The sequence below is a fragment of the Pan paniscus genome, chromosome 10 (genome assembly GCF_029289425.2).
Source record: "Pan paniscus chromosome 10, NHGRI_mPanPan1-v2.0_pri, whole genome shotgun sequence".
NCBI classification, from domain to species: domain Eukaryota; kingdom Metazoa; phylum Chordata; class Mammalia; order Primates; family Hominidae; genus Pan; species Pan paniscus.
In genome coordinates, this window is record NC_073259.2 from 124,067,522 (window position 1) to 124,087,500 (window position 19,979).

The following is a 19,979-nucleotide window of genomic DNA, read 5'->3' on the forward strand; positions in this document are numbered from 1 at the left end:
CATAATGGGTTTGGTAATCCTGCAGCAGATAATCTGCAAATACTCTTGCCAAAGTCTTTGCTACTCTAAAAAAATAAAAACAAACACTCCTGAACTTCTTGTCTTTAAGCTCAATGAGCATGGTACCACAGTAACATGTGAACGTCTCATCAGAAAGTATCTCAATATCTTATGAAGGTACTTACTTTAAAACCTAAAATTTAAAAGTCTTTTAGACTTTTTTTCTCAGAGAGCATTTACCCGCACTAGTTCTTTGAGAGACACTTTATGATACCCTCTTCAAAGTAAAGATTTTTTGCAAAGTGGATAATCTAATCATAAAGTAAGTTTTTTCAACTGTATTTAATGATTCAGCTACATTGCACAAAGGTTAGAACGAGGAAGGCACAGTAGGTAGGAGAGAATCACAGTGCGTCTCAGCAGGAAAAGAACCTGGTGCAGGCAGTGGGAAAATCAGACGAAGTCGGCACACTATATTGGTGACTGGTGGTAGGAAGAAACCTGAGGCAGGGCCCAAGCATGTAGAAATAGATCATGACTAAAAGAACAAGGAAAGGAGAAGGACTACAATAGGCATTTCAAAGGAAGTCAGTGTGAAATCCAGTGACAGATTACATCTAACAAGTCTGTAGGCTGGGAAGAGAAAATTGTGATAAAAATGACCACAATAGGGTTCCAGGTTTGCGGGGAAGCATACATGGCAAAAATTAAGGATTTTTCTTTCTTTTTTTTTTTTTTGAGATGGAGTCTCGCTCTGTCGCCCAGGCTGGAGTACAGTGGTGCGATCTCGGCTCACTGCAACCTCCACCTCCCGGGTTCAAGCAATTCTCCTGCCTCAGCCTCCTGAGCAGCTGGGATTACAGACACACACCATGGCTGGCTAATTTTTGTTTTTTTTGTTTTTTTTTTAAAGTAGAAATGGGGTTTCACCATGTTGGTCAGGCTGGTCTCGAACTCTTGACCTCGTGATCTGCCTGCCTTGGCCTCCCAAAGTGCTAGGATTACAGGCGTGAGCCACTGCACCCAGCCTAAGGATTTTTCTTAAAGGCATCCCCCAAAATACAAGACTATGTGAAAGTCAGGTTGGGACAGAAGTTGGAAAGTCAATGAATGGTGCCTTGGTATGCATATGGTTATAAAAAAAAGACCTGAAGATATATGCATTTGGCAAAGAAATACAACAATAATTCCAGAAAACAAAAAGCAAAGCATTATTTGTTTATTTACACTTAATGTGTTACAAAAATAATTCCAGGTAGCTAATAAAAATGTGTAAAAGTCAGTAAATACGTTATTTTTTTAAGTGAAAAAATCTGGGCTAAGGAAAGAGCAGGGAAAATAAGATGAAAGAAAAGTTAAATACACTACAATTTATATCCTATGTATGTGCTAAAGGCGGGCCTTAACTTGGCTGTGAGTTGTCCATAAGTCAAAGTTACTGGGAAAATACTTTTTGTCACACAATTCACAACAGCCTAGAGACAAGAGTAAAGTAGGTATTCACCTACTAACACCAGAGCGAGGCTCTCACATGCTCAGAGAGGGAACCCTTAATGAGCAAGCAACTTCTTCAAAAACATCCTCCCTGAAAAATCAATAATAAGTTTCATTAGGCTTATCCTTACATCTCTCAACAAGAGGCTACCAAGGCAGAGCTCGATAAAGAATCAATTCAAGGGGCAGGGGAGAAGAGGAAAACGTGTCAAAGCTGTTCCCTAAGTGTACACACGCAGCAGTCTGCATATATGCAGGGGGCGTATGGACTACCTCCTCAGCCTGAAGCCAAGTCACTCATGCTACATTAAGAAACCCTGATCTCACCAGAGACATGAATGGCCATCTTCTAAATATGCTTATCTCACCTGAACTTTTTATCAACATTGAACAGTATCAAATTTGAAAGTGTATATTTCTGAAGCGGGGCTACTCAAAATAGCCCAGTCGTGGTGAAAAATCATCACCACTTCTTCTAACTGTCAAATGAGCTGGGGGTTAAGACTTATGCCCACTTAAAGAATTTAAGAACCCTAATGAAAACCCATGACGGTAAGATTCTTTAGTATCATGGTGGTAAGTGGTATCAGAGTGGTAAGTATCAGAGGTAGTATCAGAGTGGTAAGTCAATGGAATATCCACGAAGAATGCAAAAATTTTCTACAAAAAAGCAATCTGAGGACGTATCCAAAGAACTAAATGAATAAGCAAGGTATCATTACTGCAACAGTTTTAGCTTTTAGCAGTTGTGACCAAATACCTGTCTTGATCAAAAAACACCACTGCTAGCAACAAAACAAATTATCTACAGAAAGTCTCTTTAATCCAAATTCTATTGACTCAAGCCCATCTGTTTTTAATGTATCTCTACTTTAAAATTAAGAGTAGTTAAATAAAGTCATTTAAAGGGCTAAGAACTGTCTTGTCAAACTGATGCCTTTAGTTTTGAAGCTGCTAACCAGAAAAAAGTTGTGGGAGCAATACGTTAACAGGGCCGATTGTCTAACAAACTCTGAGTCCTGACAATAAAACTGTATCATCTGCATATAAGAAAAAAACTAATCTTTTTCTTCTCTACTGGAGGAGAATGGAGAATCAGGAAGAACTGATCTGTGAGGCCAGGAGATGAATCAACAAGATGCGCCATCATTCGATCCATTACTATTTTGCCTTTTTTATTACCTACCTGGAACAAGAACAGCTGACTCTTTGGGTTGGATCCACAAAATCCCAAGTAGCAGGATTGCTAGCAGGCTCTTCTTCAAGAGTTGGAGTTGACATTTGGCTCCTCCTAAAAGGGTTAAAAATGTGACTTATGTGTGAACATAATACCCATACCCCTGGGGAGAAAAATGTTCAAGAGTTGAATACATTTCATTCACATAGTAATGGTATCCTGCTGACATGTAGTTCAGAGCAACCAATGAATAAAACAACCTGTTTTATGTACTGGAAGCAGGATTCAAAATGTTTCCATTTGGCTGGGCGCATGTGGTTCATACCCGTAATCCCAGCATTTTGGGAGGCTAAGGTGGGCGGATTGCTTGAGTCCAGGAGTTTGAGACCATCCTGGGCAACATGGCAAAACCCCATACATACAAATACAAAAATTAGCCGGGCATGGTGGCGCTTGCCTGTAGTCCCAGATACTTGGGAGGCTGAGGTGATTGCTTATCGGTAGCATATGAATTCTGAGTCAGGAATGATGGTGATGCCAAACAATCCCAGATTATCCACATGGGTGGCTGAGATAGACACCCTTGCTTACTCAGGGTTCAATGTACCCAAACTTTGTTTCATGCACAAAATTGTTTTAAGACATTGTATAAAATTACCTTCAGGCTATGTGCACATGAAACATAAACGAACTTTGTGCTTAGACTTAAGTCCCATCCCCAAGATATCTCATTATGTATATGCAAATATTCCAAAATCTAAAAAAAAATCTGAAATCCCAAACACTTCCGGTCCCACGAACTTTGAGTAAGATACTCATCCTGTAAAATATTTACTAGCATTTAAGAGCAGCACTCCTAATGTGAAATAGAAAATAGAAGTATCTCCTACATATCACTGATAATTGGTAGCGAAAAGCAGATCGCTTTATTATACAATGAAATAACAATAAGGGGCAATATTTTTGGATTGCTGATTTTGCTACAGCAGATACTGCAAAGTGTTTCAACAGTGGCTCTACAGGGAGTTCTCCCACTCTCTGCCCTCCACTGCCCTCCCGGTTGTCTCATCTCCCTGTTCTGTACTGCTGAGAAAGGGACTATGATCTGTTAAGAGTTGTGGAGGTGTAAGGTTGATGGTGATTAAAAATCAAACATGATAAGTGAAAGGAAAAGAAAAAGAAAATGTTTACTTGGAAATAATCTAGGCATTGCAGATGGAAGTAAAAATATCTGTACCAATTATTCTAAAGGAAAGGACCATTTTAAAGTGACTAGAGATAACTTTTTAATTCTAGAATGTGACATGATTTTCCACTGCAATTATTTTAGAGCTCTCTACTACATCTTCAATGGACTATTCTAGAATCAATTCATTGGTCAATATTTAGTATGAAATTGCTAAAAGCTGGGTCCAAAGGACAGGTTTTAAATCTGTATAAAAACTTGGAACAGTAGTCACTTAAGAAACACTTCATTGGCTTCTAAATGAGGGAAGTTATTGGATGTTACTGACATGCATGTCCATATTCATTCTGTTTCAGAGAATCAAGACTCATTTGTCTACTTTCATTAGTCAAGAAAGCAGACATCTACTCATATTAAAACAGAGATGAAACTGTGCTGATTATGTTTACATAAATCTTGATCAGTGGAATAGTACTTATTGACTCCTGTTTGTCATTACTGTTTAGGCAATTAAAATAATCAGCAGCAGTCTTTTCTAAAAATCAATTCTCTCCTTTTCCAAAAGTATGTTAAAGAAGAAAGGCAGGGAGACTGGAAAGGAAGGAAAGTTAGGTCGGGGAAGAAAAGAACATAATTTTCTCAAATCAACAAACAGGAGCACGGCAGATAATAAACACCCCTCCAACTGTCATCAGTCTAGTTCAAAAATGTATTGTTAATTACAACTAAGGCCTGTATACAATAGTAAATCAGCAAGGAAGGTTCTTTCCCTTCATAATAGGGATGCATTCATACATTGATATGCAAGGAAAAACCAAACCCACTGGTTGCTGTCCTGATACCCATGGTGAATCCCTGTGCCAGCTGTGCTACAAAATATTAGGTCAACACCATGCCAATCTGTACAGTATCAGGAACTTCAAAAAGTTTCTCGATAATGAAATCAAGTACAGTAAATGTCTTGATTTTAACATATTTATTTCAAATTTTATTCTACTAAATTCAAAAAGATGAAATACCAATGATGACCTCTCAAGTTTGGTCACACAATAGTGCAATGTGATTGACATTTTCCAGGTAGCAATCAAGGAGATGGTTACTAAACTATGATCTAGACATAATCGAGAAAACTTACTTGGACTGGGTTCTGTTGAGGATGCATTCCTTCCAGACTCGATGGACCATATGATTGTGGAGTTTTGGAGGAATCTTCCCCGATCTCTTTGGACTGTGCATAGTTATCATCCCTCCATCTTGGGAAACCAGGTGACTGGCAGCACTCTGCATACCTCCACTCTCACCTGAAAAAAAAGGCAATTTGGAATGTTAGGATTTTCTGAAAAGGTTTCCTACTTCATAGACTGCTATCTTATTTAACATAAATATGCATTTTAATTGTTGAAAGTCATATACATAGCTTTTTCCCTATCCCCTGGCAATAACACTATCTATAATCATGAGTAAAATTTCTATCAGAATGGATTTTTTTCCCTGGAACTCTGTCTGTATGATTCTTTGTTTTTTCTCCCTAAATCAGTTAATCAGATGAACACTCACACAACCATAAGGGCACACTCATACATAGGCACTCCTACTCCACATGTATTGGAAACAACTTAGAAGCAAGGGTACATACATCACAATATTAAAGATGCAAACTTCCACTGATTGTTTTAGATTTTTAAATCTTAACACAGTCAATGAGTTTCAAGGCAAAAGGGAACAGTAGAGGGAGCTTTATACTCATGTAGCTAAATGGCTGTATATCAGCAGCACACAGTGCCCTGGGTAGGAAAAAGAAAGTAATGGCACAAAGCTTTTAACAAGGTCAAATTTCAAATTTGTGTGTGGTACTGTTTGTCCTTATGCCTGACACTATGTATTTAAAACTTAGTACTACAACACTGAAAGAGGTTGTCTTGACATTTTATTTCAGAGGATTAAAAATTCACTGGTTTCTCTCTAGTAACTCCACTTAGTTTTTCCAAATACAGTGGTTATAAATATAATCTATTTCTTTCAACTATGTTCATTATGATTATTGATGATACTGATTGTTGTTTATATTTTGAGTATTTTACTACTTCTATCTTATATAAGACAAATACTAAAGTCAATTTCCAGTATTAAATTCTGATTGAATCACTTTCACCTATTTGACTTAGTAAGTATATATTATGGATTTTCTTCTCAATAGAACTATGATGCAAAACATCTTAACGAAAGTCAAGGTGAAAAAGGAAGAAGCAACTTTATAACACAAACTAAGTATTCTTATTATCAATGAAAGATGATGATGATACAAGCTGAATGGTCAGGCTTACGTCTATTTTAAAAAAAGACCCAAATGCTTATATTCTAAGGAAATGAAGCGCTCTTCTTTCCGATAAAAGTATTACTATATTACAAATGAGATAAGAAATTTGAACTTTGCTACATTTTAAAAGTTCCCAACTTGGTTCATGATGCAAAAGAATTTCAATTTTACAATTGCTTTTCAAACACCAATTATAAAACTAGGCAAACTAAAGAAATAAACAGAAGTATGAAGTAGATAACATAGACCTTCTCTCCAAAACATCCTATGATATAGCTAAAGAGATCATATGCCCATGGTATCATAAAGAAACAATTTATGACCAAGAAAAGAAAAGAGTAGGGAGAAACAAGCCATAGAGACTTTCCTGACTAAAGCTAGGTTGAAGCTTTTCAGTGGCACTTAAATGACTGAACTAAAATCTGAGTGGTATCTTAGATGGAATTAAACAAGACTTGTTACTCCAATCTGTTAAAATGCATGTTGAATGTTGTTACTTGCAATTACCTCTACATATCAAACAAAGAGGCAAGTGGATATACCAATCCAAATAAGGTATGAGTAATGTCACTAATACTATTCGGCCCTCCTAAGCCCTCTGCTAATCCAGGAGAACTTTGGTGTTTTTTAGACGGCAAAGTAGCCCATTCTGTCCTATATCTAGAAAAATATGGCATTCAACTACAGAATGTCAAGGCTGACCGGGATACTCTCTGATACAGCATTAAGACTCCTAACCTGTAATTCAACATCCTATGATATGAAAATTTAGGCAAATTCATTTTACTGCAAGGATATCGGCAGCTTTTGTTCAGTTGTGTGTGTTTGTTTTAAGGAATAAGGCGACATCAGGGGATTTATTTATCCAAGGCCTAACACAATAGCATACAGAGTTAAAGGGCAAGGAATTTGAAGATCCATAGTTAATTAGTCCACATTGAAATTCCCCCATCAAAAAAACCTCTTGTTTCTGAATTATGACTATTAAGAGCTCTGAACTGACCAGAGGTCAAAGCCTCATTTACACAGCAGGCCTTCAGTTTTAAGTTGAATACAAATTTCACTAAGTACAAGGCAAAACAAAAACAAACAGATAACAAGTGGATAACTTAATGTAGTGCAATTGTTAAAAATCCACATTGTGATGTGCAATTAAAAACTTCAAAATACTGATAATTCTAATTTTTATATTCATATATCTTCTCTATGATTACTACAAAAGACTATGAAAGTTCTTTTTTAGTTTAATATAGTTGATTGATGATAAATCCTTTCACAAGGAATCATCCAAATTCTCTGCTCTACCAAATGAAAGCCGGAAGTACTTTTTTATTTTTTTGAGATATGGTCTAGCTCTGTCGACCATGGTGGAGTGTACTGATGCTGTCTTGGCTCACGGCAACCTCCACCTCCTGGGCTCAAGCCATCCTCCCACCTCAGCCTCCCAAGTAGCTGGAACTACAGGCATTTGTCACCATGCATAGCTCATTTCTGTATTTTTTGTAGAAACAGGATTCCACCATGTTGCCCAGGATGGTCTGAAACTCCTGAGCTCAAGCGATCCACCTGCCATGACTTTCCAAAATGATGGGATTACAGGCATGAGCCATCATGCCTGGCCTTGGATGTACTTTTCTTTTCTTCTTTTTTTTTTTAACCATCTCAGCAAATACATGGTTCTTAAAAACATACATGTCCATTTCTATGTCTCCCACAAAACATCTGAGTAATTACCTCCAGACAATGTGTGCTAAACTTCGAGTTTTGAATATTGCTTTAAATTATTGCTACCACTTGTATATGACTTTATTGTTTACCAAGCACTTGTATATATTACCTAGTATGTACAACAACCCGGTAAAGTATGCATTTATCAGAAAAAATAACCAAGATTCGGAAAAACTACGAGAATTAAATAAGGTCACTCACCTTGTAAACGATATAGCCAGGTTTTACAACGAGGTGCGCTCAATCACAAAGTATATGCTTTTCCCCAATATCTTCTTTAACTATAAACATTTATTTAATGCCCACTAATTGCCAAGAATTGTGCTAGAAACTTTGAAATTCTGTCTTACTCTGGTAATTTTCATGAGGATTATGTATGTATCATGCTTGATAGTTTATTTTCAAAGTTTAGCAGCCAAGGCTTTATTTACTCTAATGTTCCTGCCAGCTTGGCCCACATTCAATGCTTATAAATAAATAATCTCATTTCAGCTCAAGTATGATGAGTATCCTTTCCATACTGACCACAGTTCTAATTCAAGTGAGGTCAACTACAACAATAACAAAGTTAATATAGGAACTATACTACTCAATAAAGAAGGCAAAAATGTTCCCAATTTAAACAATTTCTGAATTTTTCCATGAAGACAGGCAGTTCCAACTGTCAAAACTGTCCCATATAATTAATATTTATTATTAATGCAGACACTTTACTGACAGAGAAAAGTATTTATTCAGAGCTACTAAGCACTAGTCTAACTTTATATCTAACAGGGAAAAGAGTTGTTCAAGGCCTGTCCCTGGCTGACAATGGTCACTGGGGCAGAGGCTTCAGCTACTCTCTGATTTAGTATTCTTCAGTTGTTCAAAATTTAAAAAAACAAAAAACAAACAAAAAAAAACCCTACATTTTATCTATATGTGAACACATACACACGTACAGGGGCAGATGTGTGTGCAAACCTTAACAGAATCTAAACTATTTAATAACAATAAAGACTAATATGGACAGAGTTAAAATTCTGAAGTGTATGAATTCTGTTTGTTTATAGTTTTCCTTCTCCATTTTGTAATATCCTTATGTTACTCTACTACCTCCATCTCTTCCAACAGGAATTTCTGTTTTCTCACCTGTCCCATGGCAGGTAGACTATACAATTGTCTGAGATCTCTTCTCCCCAGGACACTCCTGGATCCTACTCACCTAGGATAGCCTGTTCTGGAGAGGTGGGAGGGGTCAGAGGCATCCCACAGTTACTTGGGTCCTTCACACTACCAAGCCCTTGCTGCCCAACTGCAATGTGGCCTCCAGCACTGGCAACACTCTGAGGAACCGGGATGTCATTCTGAGAGATCAAAACAAATGCTGAAGGGTAAACCATCCGAACACCACCTATAAGCAAACAGAACAAGGAAAGAATCAGGACTGAGAAAGAATTCATACAAGACTTCCAATTTTATGATTCCAATGGTGAAAATGAGATGCTCATGAAGTACTGCCAAAAGTGATAGGCTCCATTCTTTCATAAGTTAATAGCTGTTTAAACATGTGTTCCAACATCATGATAAGAGCATTTGGAATACAGGGACCAAGGGTGCTTCAGGCAAGATAACTACTCAGTATATACCATTGTGTCAAGAGAATTTCTTTAAAAAGATGGGTATGGAGATTATTTCTGATGAATCTAAATGATTATATTTTTAAATTAAGGAAGAGGAAGAAGAATAAAGTTCTTCAGGCAAAATATTTTCTCTTACCAACAATTACTTCAACTGCCACAGGGAAATCATCATCATATCCCAACTCGTCTTCCTCTTTCGATTCTTCTTTCTTTTTTAGCACCATCGGGTAGAAATACTGCCATTCCTCAATCAACTTACGAGTGGCTGGGTCTGACATCTTGTATGCTTGGCCTGTTAGCGTCCCATTTAAGCCATAAGGACTTACCAGTACTATGGAGGGGAGGAGAAACACACGCTAAACATTAGAGAAATAATTCCTACTTAAGTGCAACACTAAATATGTGGTAATTTTAGGTTACAGTATCACTTAATGTGCATTGTTCTTTATTTCCTAACTCTATTTAAAGTATGATTTAAAAGAAATTTTTTTAAAAATTATTTTTGTAGAGACTGGGTCTCACTATGTTGCTCAGGCTGGTCTTGAACTCCTAGGGTCAAGTGATGCTCCTGCCTTAGCCACAAAAGTATGATATTTTGAAGTTTCTTGTTTTAAAATTTCTTATTATTTATACACCTCTCACCTCCCACAATTTTTAAACGAAATAAAATATGGATAGTACAATGTTATCAGACAGCTATGCTTTGAAGCATATACATATCTGTTTAATAATAGCCTGTACAATGTAAACACTGACTCTCCCAAAACAGAAGAAAATCATTCAACATGGAGACCGCAAATGCTGCCTAAAACTTGAACACTCTTGTGGTTCCTGAGACTCCCTAAACATCTGTGGTAATCAAAGAATAACATATAAGTGAAATTTCTAACAGTGGGAAAGTCTTAATGTACAAAAGCTTGAAGCATAATAGTTATCGTTTCTGTTTTGACTGTTTTAGAGGTCTGTTGATAAAACAACTCTAAGTAAAATTTGATTTAACTCAAAGTAAAGGACCCAAAGTCCTCTATCTTCTTTCAGTATTTGACCTTGATGGCATTTTCACTGAGTCAGACACAAAAATATAGTTAATATAGTACTGTGAATTACCCAGCCAGTTCATAGCCTCGAAGTGAGTACTTCAATCTTCCAAATAATACGTTTCTGAAGATAAGGCCACTTTTTCTTAATTCTAATTTTTAACAAGAACTCAGCATGGTCATTAAACGGAATGTCTTCTTTTTTTTAATTTTTTTAAAGAGCTAGATCATATGTCACATCAATCAAGAGAGAGACAGTTATAGACATCACATGTATCGTTGAGTCTTTCTGCTGTTCTTCAATGATCCAAATGGGATAAAAATACTGACTCCAACTAACACAGTTAATCAAGGGTAATTTTTTTGCAATAATGCTTCCAGGAAATTCCCACATCAATTTGGATAATTATGATGAATATAATTATCCATAAGGACAGCAACTGCCTTAGTATGGTCTTCCTCCACACCAATCATGGAAAATAAGCAGAATAATGCTCCACAAAAGTATTCTATGACTTCCATCAGTGACAAAAATCAGAAAAATTAAAAGTGGTCTATAGGGACCTGGTATTCCTAATATTATTGTTCCCAACACTGAAGATTAGAAATAAGTTCTCTTCCCTCGTGACTACTTATTCCTCTGTTATTACCATAACTAAATGCTTTTATTCTGAGTGATAAAATGTTGGATGAAGTCAGATGGTCCTCAGCACTTTTACACTCAAGAAAACAGTATTTTAAAAATTCTGACAAGCCATAATTTGCAAATACTGTACAATTTGTACTGTACAGTTTAAGAATTGGGTTTTGAATTTTCTAGTAGTTTTATTATATCTGGGGCAAGAAACAGATGCTTTCATTGAATTAAATCAGAATCGTTTATAGAAAACAAAAAATAAATACAATGGAGGCTAAATGCTCATGACAGGCTGTTACAGCAATTATAATATTTTAGTCAAGTCTGTTAAAATATCAGTGTTTTTAAAAATTATATTGTGTGATATGCTAAGACTATTTCAACCAGTCATCTCTAATAATGACATATTAGACTGAACCAAAAAAAGATTGTTTCCATATGGTTCAATCTAATATTATAACATTTAAAAGCTATTACTCACAGAAAATTCTGAATTCCAAAGACAAAACTAAGATTTGTAATGCTCAGATCAAAAGGACATGAAGTTATTTTGGTGATATCTAGGTGGTAAAGCTGAGAATTAATGAAAATATGAATGTATCAATTACATTTAAATTACAGCTAAATACCTATTACCAATGGAGTTTAAAATTAAAACAAAGGAACATCGCTGAAGAAACTATAAACTGTATAATTCTAGAACTTTGATTCTGATAGAAATTTCAAATACTAAGTATTTGGTTTATCTTCTATAAACCATTACATTCCTAAAACCTTGTTAATAAACACAACAATGAAAACCTTTAATTTGTGACTTTGGTCAATTACTCATTGAATTCTATTTTTCAAGTATTTATTGATTTTCTTTTGTTCTGAAGGAAATTCTACATTTTATTCTTACAAAAGAATACACATAAGATCATCTTATATATGCAATAAGCTTCAGCGAAAAACTAACACACTATTACTACTTAATTATGAAATGGTAGTCTTTTCTTCCTCTTCAAAATCTGACCCTTATGCTTTGCTTTAAAATGTCCAGTTAAGATAAGGTCTCACCCTGCAAAACTTTACTGGGCAAGATGGTTATCCACTTGGTGGCGGATAGAGGTGGAGAGCAGGAACATCCATACTTACCTTGAAATGGTGCAGGTGAAGACTGAGCCATGTGTATATGCTCCTCATTGATCAAATAAATTGGCTGGTGCTGGGCAATCTCCACACTTGTGCATACATTACTTTCTCCATGCAGAAAGAATGTGAAAGCACAGGACAAATGCTCACTACAAAAGAGAGAATGAGAAACTCAACTCTATATTTTGGTAGGAAAGGGTGCTAGAAACAGGAACTACAGGTAAGATACAGCTCTACTTTATCAACCGTCCAGTAAGGCTGACTTCTAATTGTGGGCAAAAGAGAAACTTCTAATTCAGTATTGACAAACTAAGCCATCAGATAAATCTGGAAATACAAATATACTGCATTGAGAACTTTTGTAAGTTACTGTACAAAATGTTTCCAGTTTCATTTGCATAAAATCTAACTCTTATGCCAACTATAAACACCTAAGAACAGAGAAGGAATTGGAATAGTTTTCTATTGTCTCAGTGTCTAGCACATGACAAGCACTCAAAACGTGTTAAGTCAAATAAATGAATAAACACTTAAAAGACTTATTTTTTAAAGTGGCCCACTGACCCAGCATAACAGCTCACACCTGTAACTCCAACGTTTTGAGAGGCTGAGGCAGGAGGATAACTTGAGGCCAGAATTCAAAACCAGCCTGGGCAACATAAGACCTCATCTCCACCAAAAATAAATAAATGAATTAGCCAGGCACGGTGGTGTGCACCTGTAGTCCTAGCTCCTGAGGAGGCTGAGGTGAGAGGATTGCTTGAGCCCGAGGGTTCGAGGTTGCAGTGAACTGTGATCAAGCCACTGCACTCCACCTTGGACAACAGAGCAAGACCCCTGTCTCAAAAAAAGTGGCTTACGAACAAGATCAGAAGGCAATCCCTCAGCACATTTTTTCAAAATTGTAACTTTGGCCCTAAGATAGCCATAACATATCTCCATTTCTCAAAACATCTCGTAAGAACATTTTCCTGATGAAACAAAATCACTTTTACTAAATAAAGCCAAGCAACCACAATTTTTAAAAGTCATCTCAAAGATGCTGCTTCTTTTCAAAACTTCTCTAAAGTACTATAAAGTACATTTGGAGTACTACTCAAAAAAAAAAAGTTGTTTCAAGTGTAAAATCATAATGCTTGAAAGGAAAAAATGAAATAAAATTAAAATGTTTCTCTATCACATAGTGACACATATATATTCTCCTTTGACCAGTATGTTTAGATAACATTTTTTGTTTTACCAAAATATGACATTTCACCAGTAGGAAACACCCAGTCTTGGTATCTGGGTATTTAACATGACAGAGTAAATTCAAGATAGTGACTACAATTTTAAAAGAATTTTGAAAAAAGTTTTAAAAACCCTTGATACCATACTTCTAAGTTTAAGTTCACAAAAGCAAAAATGCACATAATTTGAACATCTATAGGTATAAAATAATATAAACAGTAAAAACACTCTGTCCTTTATGAAAATGACACTAGAAACACACCATCTTCTACGTACAACATTATGTCTGGCACATTAAATAGGACCAAAATATAGTTTTACTGATTGTGGATTGGCTTATTTTTCAGCTGTAAATTTCAGCTAAGGGAGTTTGAGCTGACTTATCCCTATTCATGCCCAGTATCCCATGTAGTTACTAGCTTATTTATAAGAAGCTGGTGGGAGAAATAAATGTAGACTACAGCCATAGAACATGTTCTCTATTCCACCGAGTCCCAACTGTGCATCAGAACAAATACAACCAACATTTATCTAAGAATGGTGCAAGGAGCCTGAAGTGACACTGAAGAAAACACAGTCCTTGCCCTCAAGGAGCATATTCACTAGCAAGAGACTGATATGAAAACACATGAATAAAATAAAGCCAGGCACAAACATACAAATAATAACAAAATGCCATAGAAAGGCTAACCAGTAGTGATTTCTTCAATTTAGAATATACAAACAAATGCTTTAAGAAGAAAAGAACAAATGAAAGTTTGAGAAACGTCCATTCAGGTATTTTGCCCAGCTTTTAAATCTGGTTGGTTTCTGCTACTGACTTGAGTTCCTTAGATATTCCAGATATTAATCCCCTGTCAGATATATAGTTTGCAAATATTTTCTCCTATTCTGTGGGTTACCCTTTCACTCTGTTGGTCAGTTCCTTTGCTGTGCAGAAGCTTTTTACTTTGATATAACCCCATTTTCTATTTTTGTTTTTATTACCTGGACCTTTGAAGTTTTATTTTTAAAATCCTTGCCCAGATCAATGAATGTGAAGAAGGATTTCTCCTATGGTTTCTTCTAGTAGTTTCATGCTTTTGGAGGGGGGGGGGGAGGTGATCTTGTATTTAAAGTTTTTAAATTGAACTGGTTTTGTATGTGGTGAGAAATAGGGGTCTAGTGTCATTCCTCTGCATGTAGAAATCCAATTTTCCCAGCATCATTTTTTGAAGACACTATTCTTTTCTCTAGTATGTGCTCTTGGCACCTTCTTTTAAATCAAGTGTCTGTTGATAAGTGAATTTATTTCTGGGTTCTCTATTCTGTTCCATTGATTTACGTGTCTGTTTTTATGCCAGTGTCATGCTATTTTGGTCACTATAGCTTTACAGTATACTTTGAAGTCAGGTAGTGTGATGTATCCCCTCACCACTGCTTTGTTCTGAAAATAAAACATGCAAATGGCCAACAGGTATATAGAAAAAATGTTCAACGTGAGTAATCATCAGGGAAAGGAAATCAAAATCGCAGTAAGATATCCCTTCAATCCAATTAAAATGGACATCATCAAAAAGATAACAGATAACAAGTGTTGGCAAGGATGCAAAGAAAAGAGGACCTTTATACACTGTTGGTGGGAATGTAAATTAAGACAGCAATTATGAAAAACAGTATAAAGATTCCTCAAAATGTTAGAAATACAACTACCATATGATCCTGTAATCCCACCACTGGTGATATACCCAAAGGAAATGAACTCAGTATGTCGAAGAGTTATCTGCACTCCCATGCTTATTCATTATTATTCACAATAGTTAAGATATGGAATCAACCTAAGTGTCCATCAAGGGATGAATGAATAAAGAAAATGTGGTATATAATACACAATGGAATACTATTAAGTTATAGAATGAAATCCTGTCATTTGAGACAACATGGATGAACCTGGAGGACATTATGTTAAGTGAAACAGATCAGACACATAAAGACAAATACCACATGATCTCACTCACATGTGGAATCTAAAAAACCTGATATCATATAAGAAGAGAGCAGAATTGCCATTATCAGAGGTAGGGGAGGGAAAGGGCAGAGATGGAGGAGGTTAGCCAACAGTTACAGTTAGGAACAATAAGTTCTAGTATTCTATTGCATAGTAGGGTAACTAGTTAACAATAATGCATTGTATATCTCAAAATAGGTAAAACAGACAATATTCTTACCACAGAAAAATGATAAATGTTTGAGGTTATGGATTTGTTAATTACCCTGATTTGATCATTACACGCTGTATACAGGTATCCAAGCATCACTTTGTAGCTCATAAATATGTACAATTATTATGTGTCAATTTAAAATAAAACAGAATTCAAAAGAAGAAAGAAAATAGGGTTTAATAGTAAAAAGAAAAAGTAAGAGAAAACATGAGGCAAGGAACAGATGTGGTTAAGAGAAGGATATAGTTTGGAATGGTGGGATGTGACTGGAAAGGAGTCAAAAAAAGGATGTCGGGGGCCATCCCTTGAGACATCGAAAGACTCGTATATGCAAAATAACAGGGAGTTAATTTAAGGATTGGTTTTAGAAAGTCTAAGGAATTGTTATAAAAATTTCAAAATAGTATTCATTTGAATTTGCTATGTCCCAAAACACAGACAGTTGAGAAGCATAAATAAAAAAGATTAAAATCGAATCAAGGATCTTTTATATTGATAACTTAAAAAACAAAATGTCCTTTTAAAAGAGGCACTGAAAACAAGAAAAATAGAAGTTATAGTGGAAATATAACAGAAGCCACCAGTAACTATATATTTTTGGCAAGTTATTTCATCACTCTGATCAGTTTCCATAGATGTAAAAGCACCTGTTAGTGCAGACTGCTGGGCCCCTGAGGCTCTGATTCAGGAGGTTTAGGGTGGGCCCCATAAATCTGCATTTTTAACAAGTTCCCATGTGATGCTGCTGCTGCTGCTGCTCCTGGCTCAAAGACCACACTTTGAGAATCACTGGGTTTGATAATGCCTAAATCCCAACTATTAAATTCTATTTTTTCTAAGATCATGTAAAACAAGGACAGGAATGACAGCACTGACACTAGAAAGTTGAATCCCCCTGTGACCTAGCAACAGCACTTCTAAGAATTTATCCCATAGATAAAACTATGCTATAGAGTACAGATTATAGCACTGCTTGTAATAAAGTCTGAAAAACACTAAAATGTCCATCAGTAGTGGACCTGTTAACTAAACTATGGTATGTAAGCTACAAAGTAATGCCCTGCAGCCATGTAAAAGGAAATGATCACACTGATACGGAAACACCTCCAACAAGGACTATTATGAGAAAAAAGGAAAAAGGTACAAAACAATATGAGTAATATACACCCAGTTGTATAAAATGTGAAAGTGGGGAGAAAAATATTTCCACACACAATTTGCTTACAATTTGCAATGTGGCATAACATTTTTCTGAACAGATCATTTAAAAAACCTAATAACAGCTAGGCAAGGTGGCTCACGCCTGTAATCCTAGCACTTTGGGAGGCAGAGTTGGGCAGATCGCTAAGCTCAGGAGTTCAGGACTAACCTGTGCAACATGGCCAAAACCACATCTCTACAAAAAATACAAAAATTAGCTGGGTGTGGTGGCACTGCCTGTAGTCCCAGCTACTCGGGTGGCTGAGGTAGGAGGACAGCTTGAGCCTTTGAGGTTGAGGTGGCAGACAGCCCAGATCATGCCACTGAACTCCAGCCGGGGTGACAGAGAGACTCTGTCTCAAAACTAACAAAAAAACAAACAAACAAACAATCCCTAATAATTTTGGTTCCCTCGGGGAATGAAACGGCATGACTAAAGGGGAAAGAGAGAATTCACAATATTCTTTTATACTTGTTGAAATGTGGGGTCATGTGTCACACAGAAAGCAATGTGAAGGCAAGATCTGAGGAAGCCCTTGCCTCCTATCCTTATGCAGCGCTGCTTGTTGGCCCAACCAGAGGAGTGCTCTAGAGAAATCTGCGGTGCTTCCATTTGTCATATTTGGCGCTTAAGTCAAAGCCTGCTGAGACCCTGATTTTGTAATCCAACATACAAGTTACTTGCTTAGCAAGCCATCAATATCTTTATCCAAAGCAATGCTAAAAATGGTGAAATAAAAACTGCACTGAGAACAGAATCCTGTGTCATCTCATCAGATAACTCCAAGTTACAAATTCAACAATGAGTTGCCACTCACTCATTCTACTCTAAAGAGAATAATCAAAAAGATTATGTCAAATGTCTTGATAAAATATGGACACATAACAACTATCATATTTCTCTGATCTAGAAATGTGCCTGTAAGTAAAATTCCGGTGTTTTCATACAAAGTCCACCCTCCTTCATTTCACAGATGAACCAATAGGGCTAAAAAGACTTTAGTGTGCCCAATAACACTTCTAAATGCACGACTGGAATTGGCCTTAAAATTCAATGTTCTTTCTACTAGCTGGCTCGTACATAAGTGGGAATGTTCATTTATATTAACTCTATCAACTTAAATTTTAATTTGTTAAAATGAGATCAGATTTGAGAATGAACATTGAAGATAAGGGGTTCTATGAATACAATTACAGATATGTTAGGGTATACAGTGTTACATGAGAAGTGGGAGGTAAATCTTTATTACAAGCTCTATACCATGTTCTTGCTTCTTGTCACTTATTACTCTTTTTTACCTGAACCTTTACTCACCCCATTTATTTCATATACTTTCATTAAAAATTTTAAGACTTTGGAGATTATTAAGGTCAACCTCTTTCTGATTCGGGGGGAAGGCAAGATTGCGCCCAAAGTTACACAGCAAGTTCAGAGCACAGTTGGAATAAAAACCTGGTCCTTCTTCTTAACATAGTGTTTAGTACATCCAAGATTTTCTACCTTAGATCAATGCTGCCTTCACCCCTATTCAACATCAACATAAATCAGACACAATGTAACTTAAACTAGTCCCGGCATCAGTTCTACTATCTCCCTAACTGCTATAGGCCAGAAGATACTATCAAATGAATACACAGAACCAAAAACATGGCAAGGTCAAAGGAAAATTGGAGCTTCACCCCTGTTCTCTTGGGGGCACACCACTTGACAAGTATTCCACGCCTTCTCAACTCTGTTTATTCTCCACTCTTTACTCAGTGAATCAGGTCTGATTCAAGTAATTCTTTGTTTAACCTCTTTCTCACCTTAAAAATCTCTGCAGTTAAACTTAATTCACCCTTCCCTAGAGATCACCTTCTCTCTGTGAAGGTACTCCTATACATACTCTCTTCCATCACGAATAATCTTTATGTCTTCCTCAATTTGCTTCAGGTAACCCAACGCTGAAGCACCTCCTCTTGACCATGCTACCCTTTTCTTCACCCTCTACCAACTAATATCAAGTAACTAACATATAAATAAAATGATAAAAAATGGAGACATTAATACTAGTATCATCACTAAATAATCTACACAGAAATGAGATAAATAACTTTTCTAAGTATTATAAAAGAAATAAATAAGGAACTAAGAAAATAATGGGAGTTGGGGTCTATTCTAAAAAGGGATTGGTCAGAGAAAAGCTTCTCTGAAAAAAAAAAAGGGGGGGAGGGAAGCATTTAAACTGAGGTTTAAATCATAAGAAAAAGGAAAGTGGTAAAAAACCATTAAAAAAAATTGAAACTTATAAGTGCAAAGGTATGGAGAGTCTGCCATTTTTTAAAGACATTTTTAAAAGGCAATGTGGCTCTATCACTGTGCAAATGAAAAAAACTAGTGTAATTAAACCTACTGAAAAGACAAAGATTACCAGAGTAGCTAAAATAATTAAAGTAAACCCATCTACGTATTGCACAAAAGGCATGCAAAGTAAAATTACACCAAAAGTTAAAAAAATGTAGAAAATCATATGCCAGATGAATTCTAACAAGAAAAAACCTGGTACAGGAATAACAATAAATAAAACAACGAAATATTTTAAAACTTAAGTTCATCAATAAATATATAAAGAGAAACTCAAGAAGAAAAGTAATCAATCATGAACATGTACACAGCCACACTGGTATGCAATACAGCTCAGAAATATACACAGAAAAAATTAGAATAAGAAGAAACTGACATATCTAAAATTAATAAATATTTTAACATGTTTTCTAGTGTATACCATGGCTTTCCACAAAGAAAGAACGTATCCTCTTTCCATGAATACATGGAAGAGCTACAAAAATTGAATACATAACAAGACACAAGACATCATTTCAAAGAAATGATGATATACAGTCTACATACTCTTTTTGGGGTTTTTTTTGTTTGTTTTTTTGTTTTTTCAGATGGAATCTCACTCTGTCGTCCAGGCTGCAGTGCAGTGGCATGATCTCTGCTCACTGCAACCTCCACCTCCCAGTTCAGGTGATT

The 19,979-nt window shown here is 36.0% G+C and overlaps 1 protein-coding gene across 3 annotated transcripts in view; it reads right to left on the minus strand.

Moving 5' to 3' along the window:
* MED13L (mediator complex subunit 13L) overlaps positions 1-19,979 on the minus strand; it is a 319,479-nt gene that overhangs the window by 51,638 nt on the left and 247,862 nt on the right. For all 3 annotated transcript variants that reach the window (XM_034934593.3, XM_034934592.3, XM_055096226.2), the window contains exons 5-9: positions 12,336-12,481; positions 9,661-9,855; positions 9,107-9,295; positions 4,993-5,158; positions 2,681-2,785 (exon numbers count right to left, since the gene is read on the minus strand). In XM_034934593.3, coding sequence (XP_034790484.1) covers positions 2,681-2,785; positions 4,993-5,158; positions 9,107-9,295; positions 9,661-9,855; positions 12,336-12,481 — 801 coding nt within the window. The remainder of the gene's footprint in view (positions 1-2,680; positions 2,786-4,992; positions 5,159-9,106; positions 9,296-9,660; positions 9,856-12,335; positions 12,482-19,979) is intronic.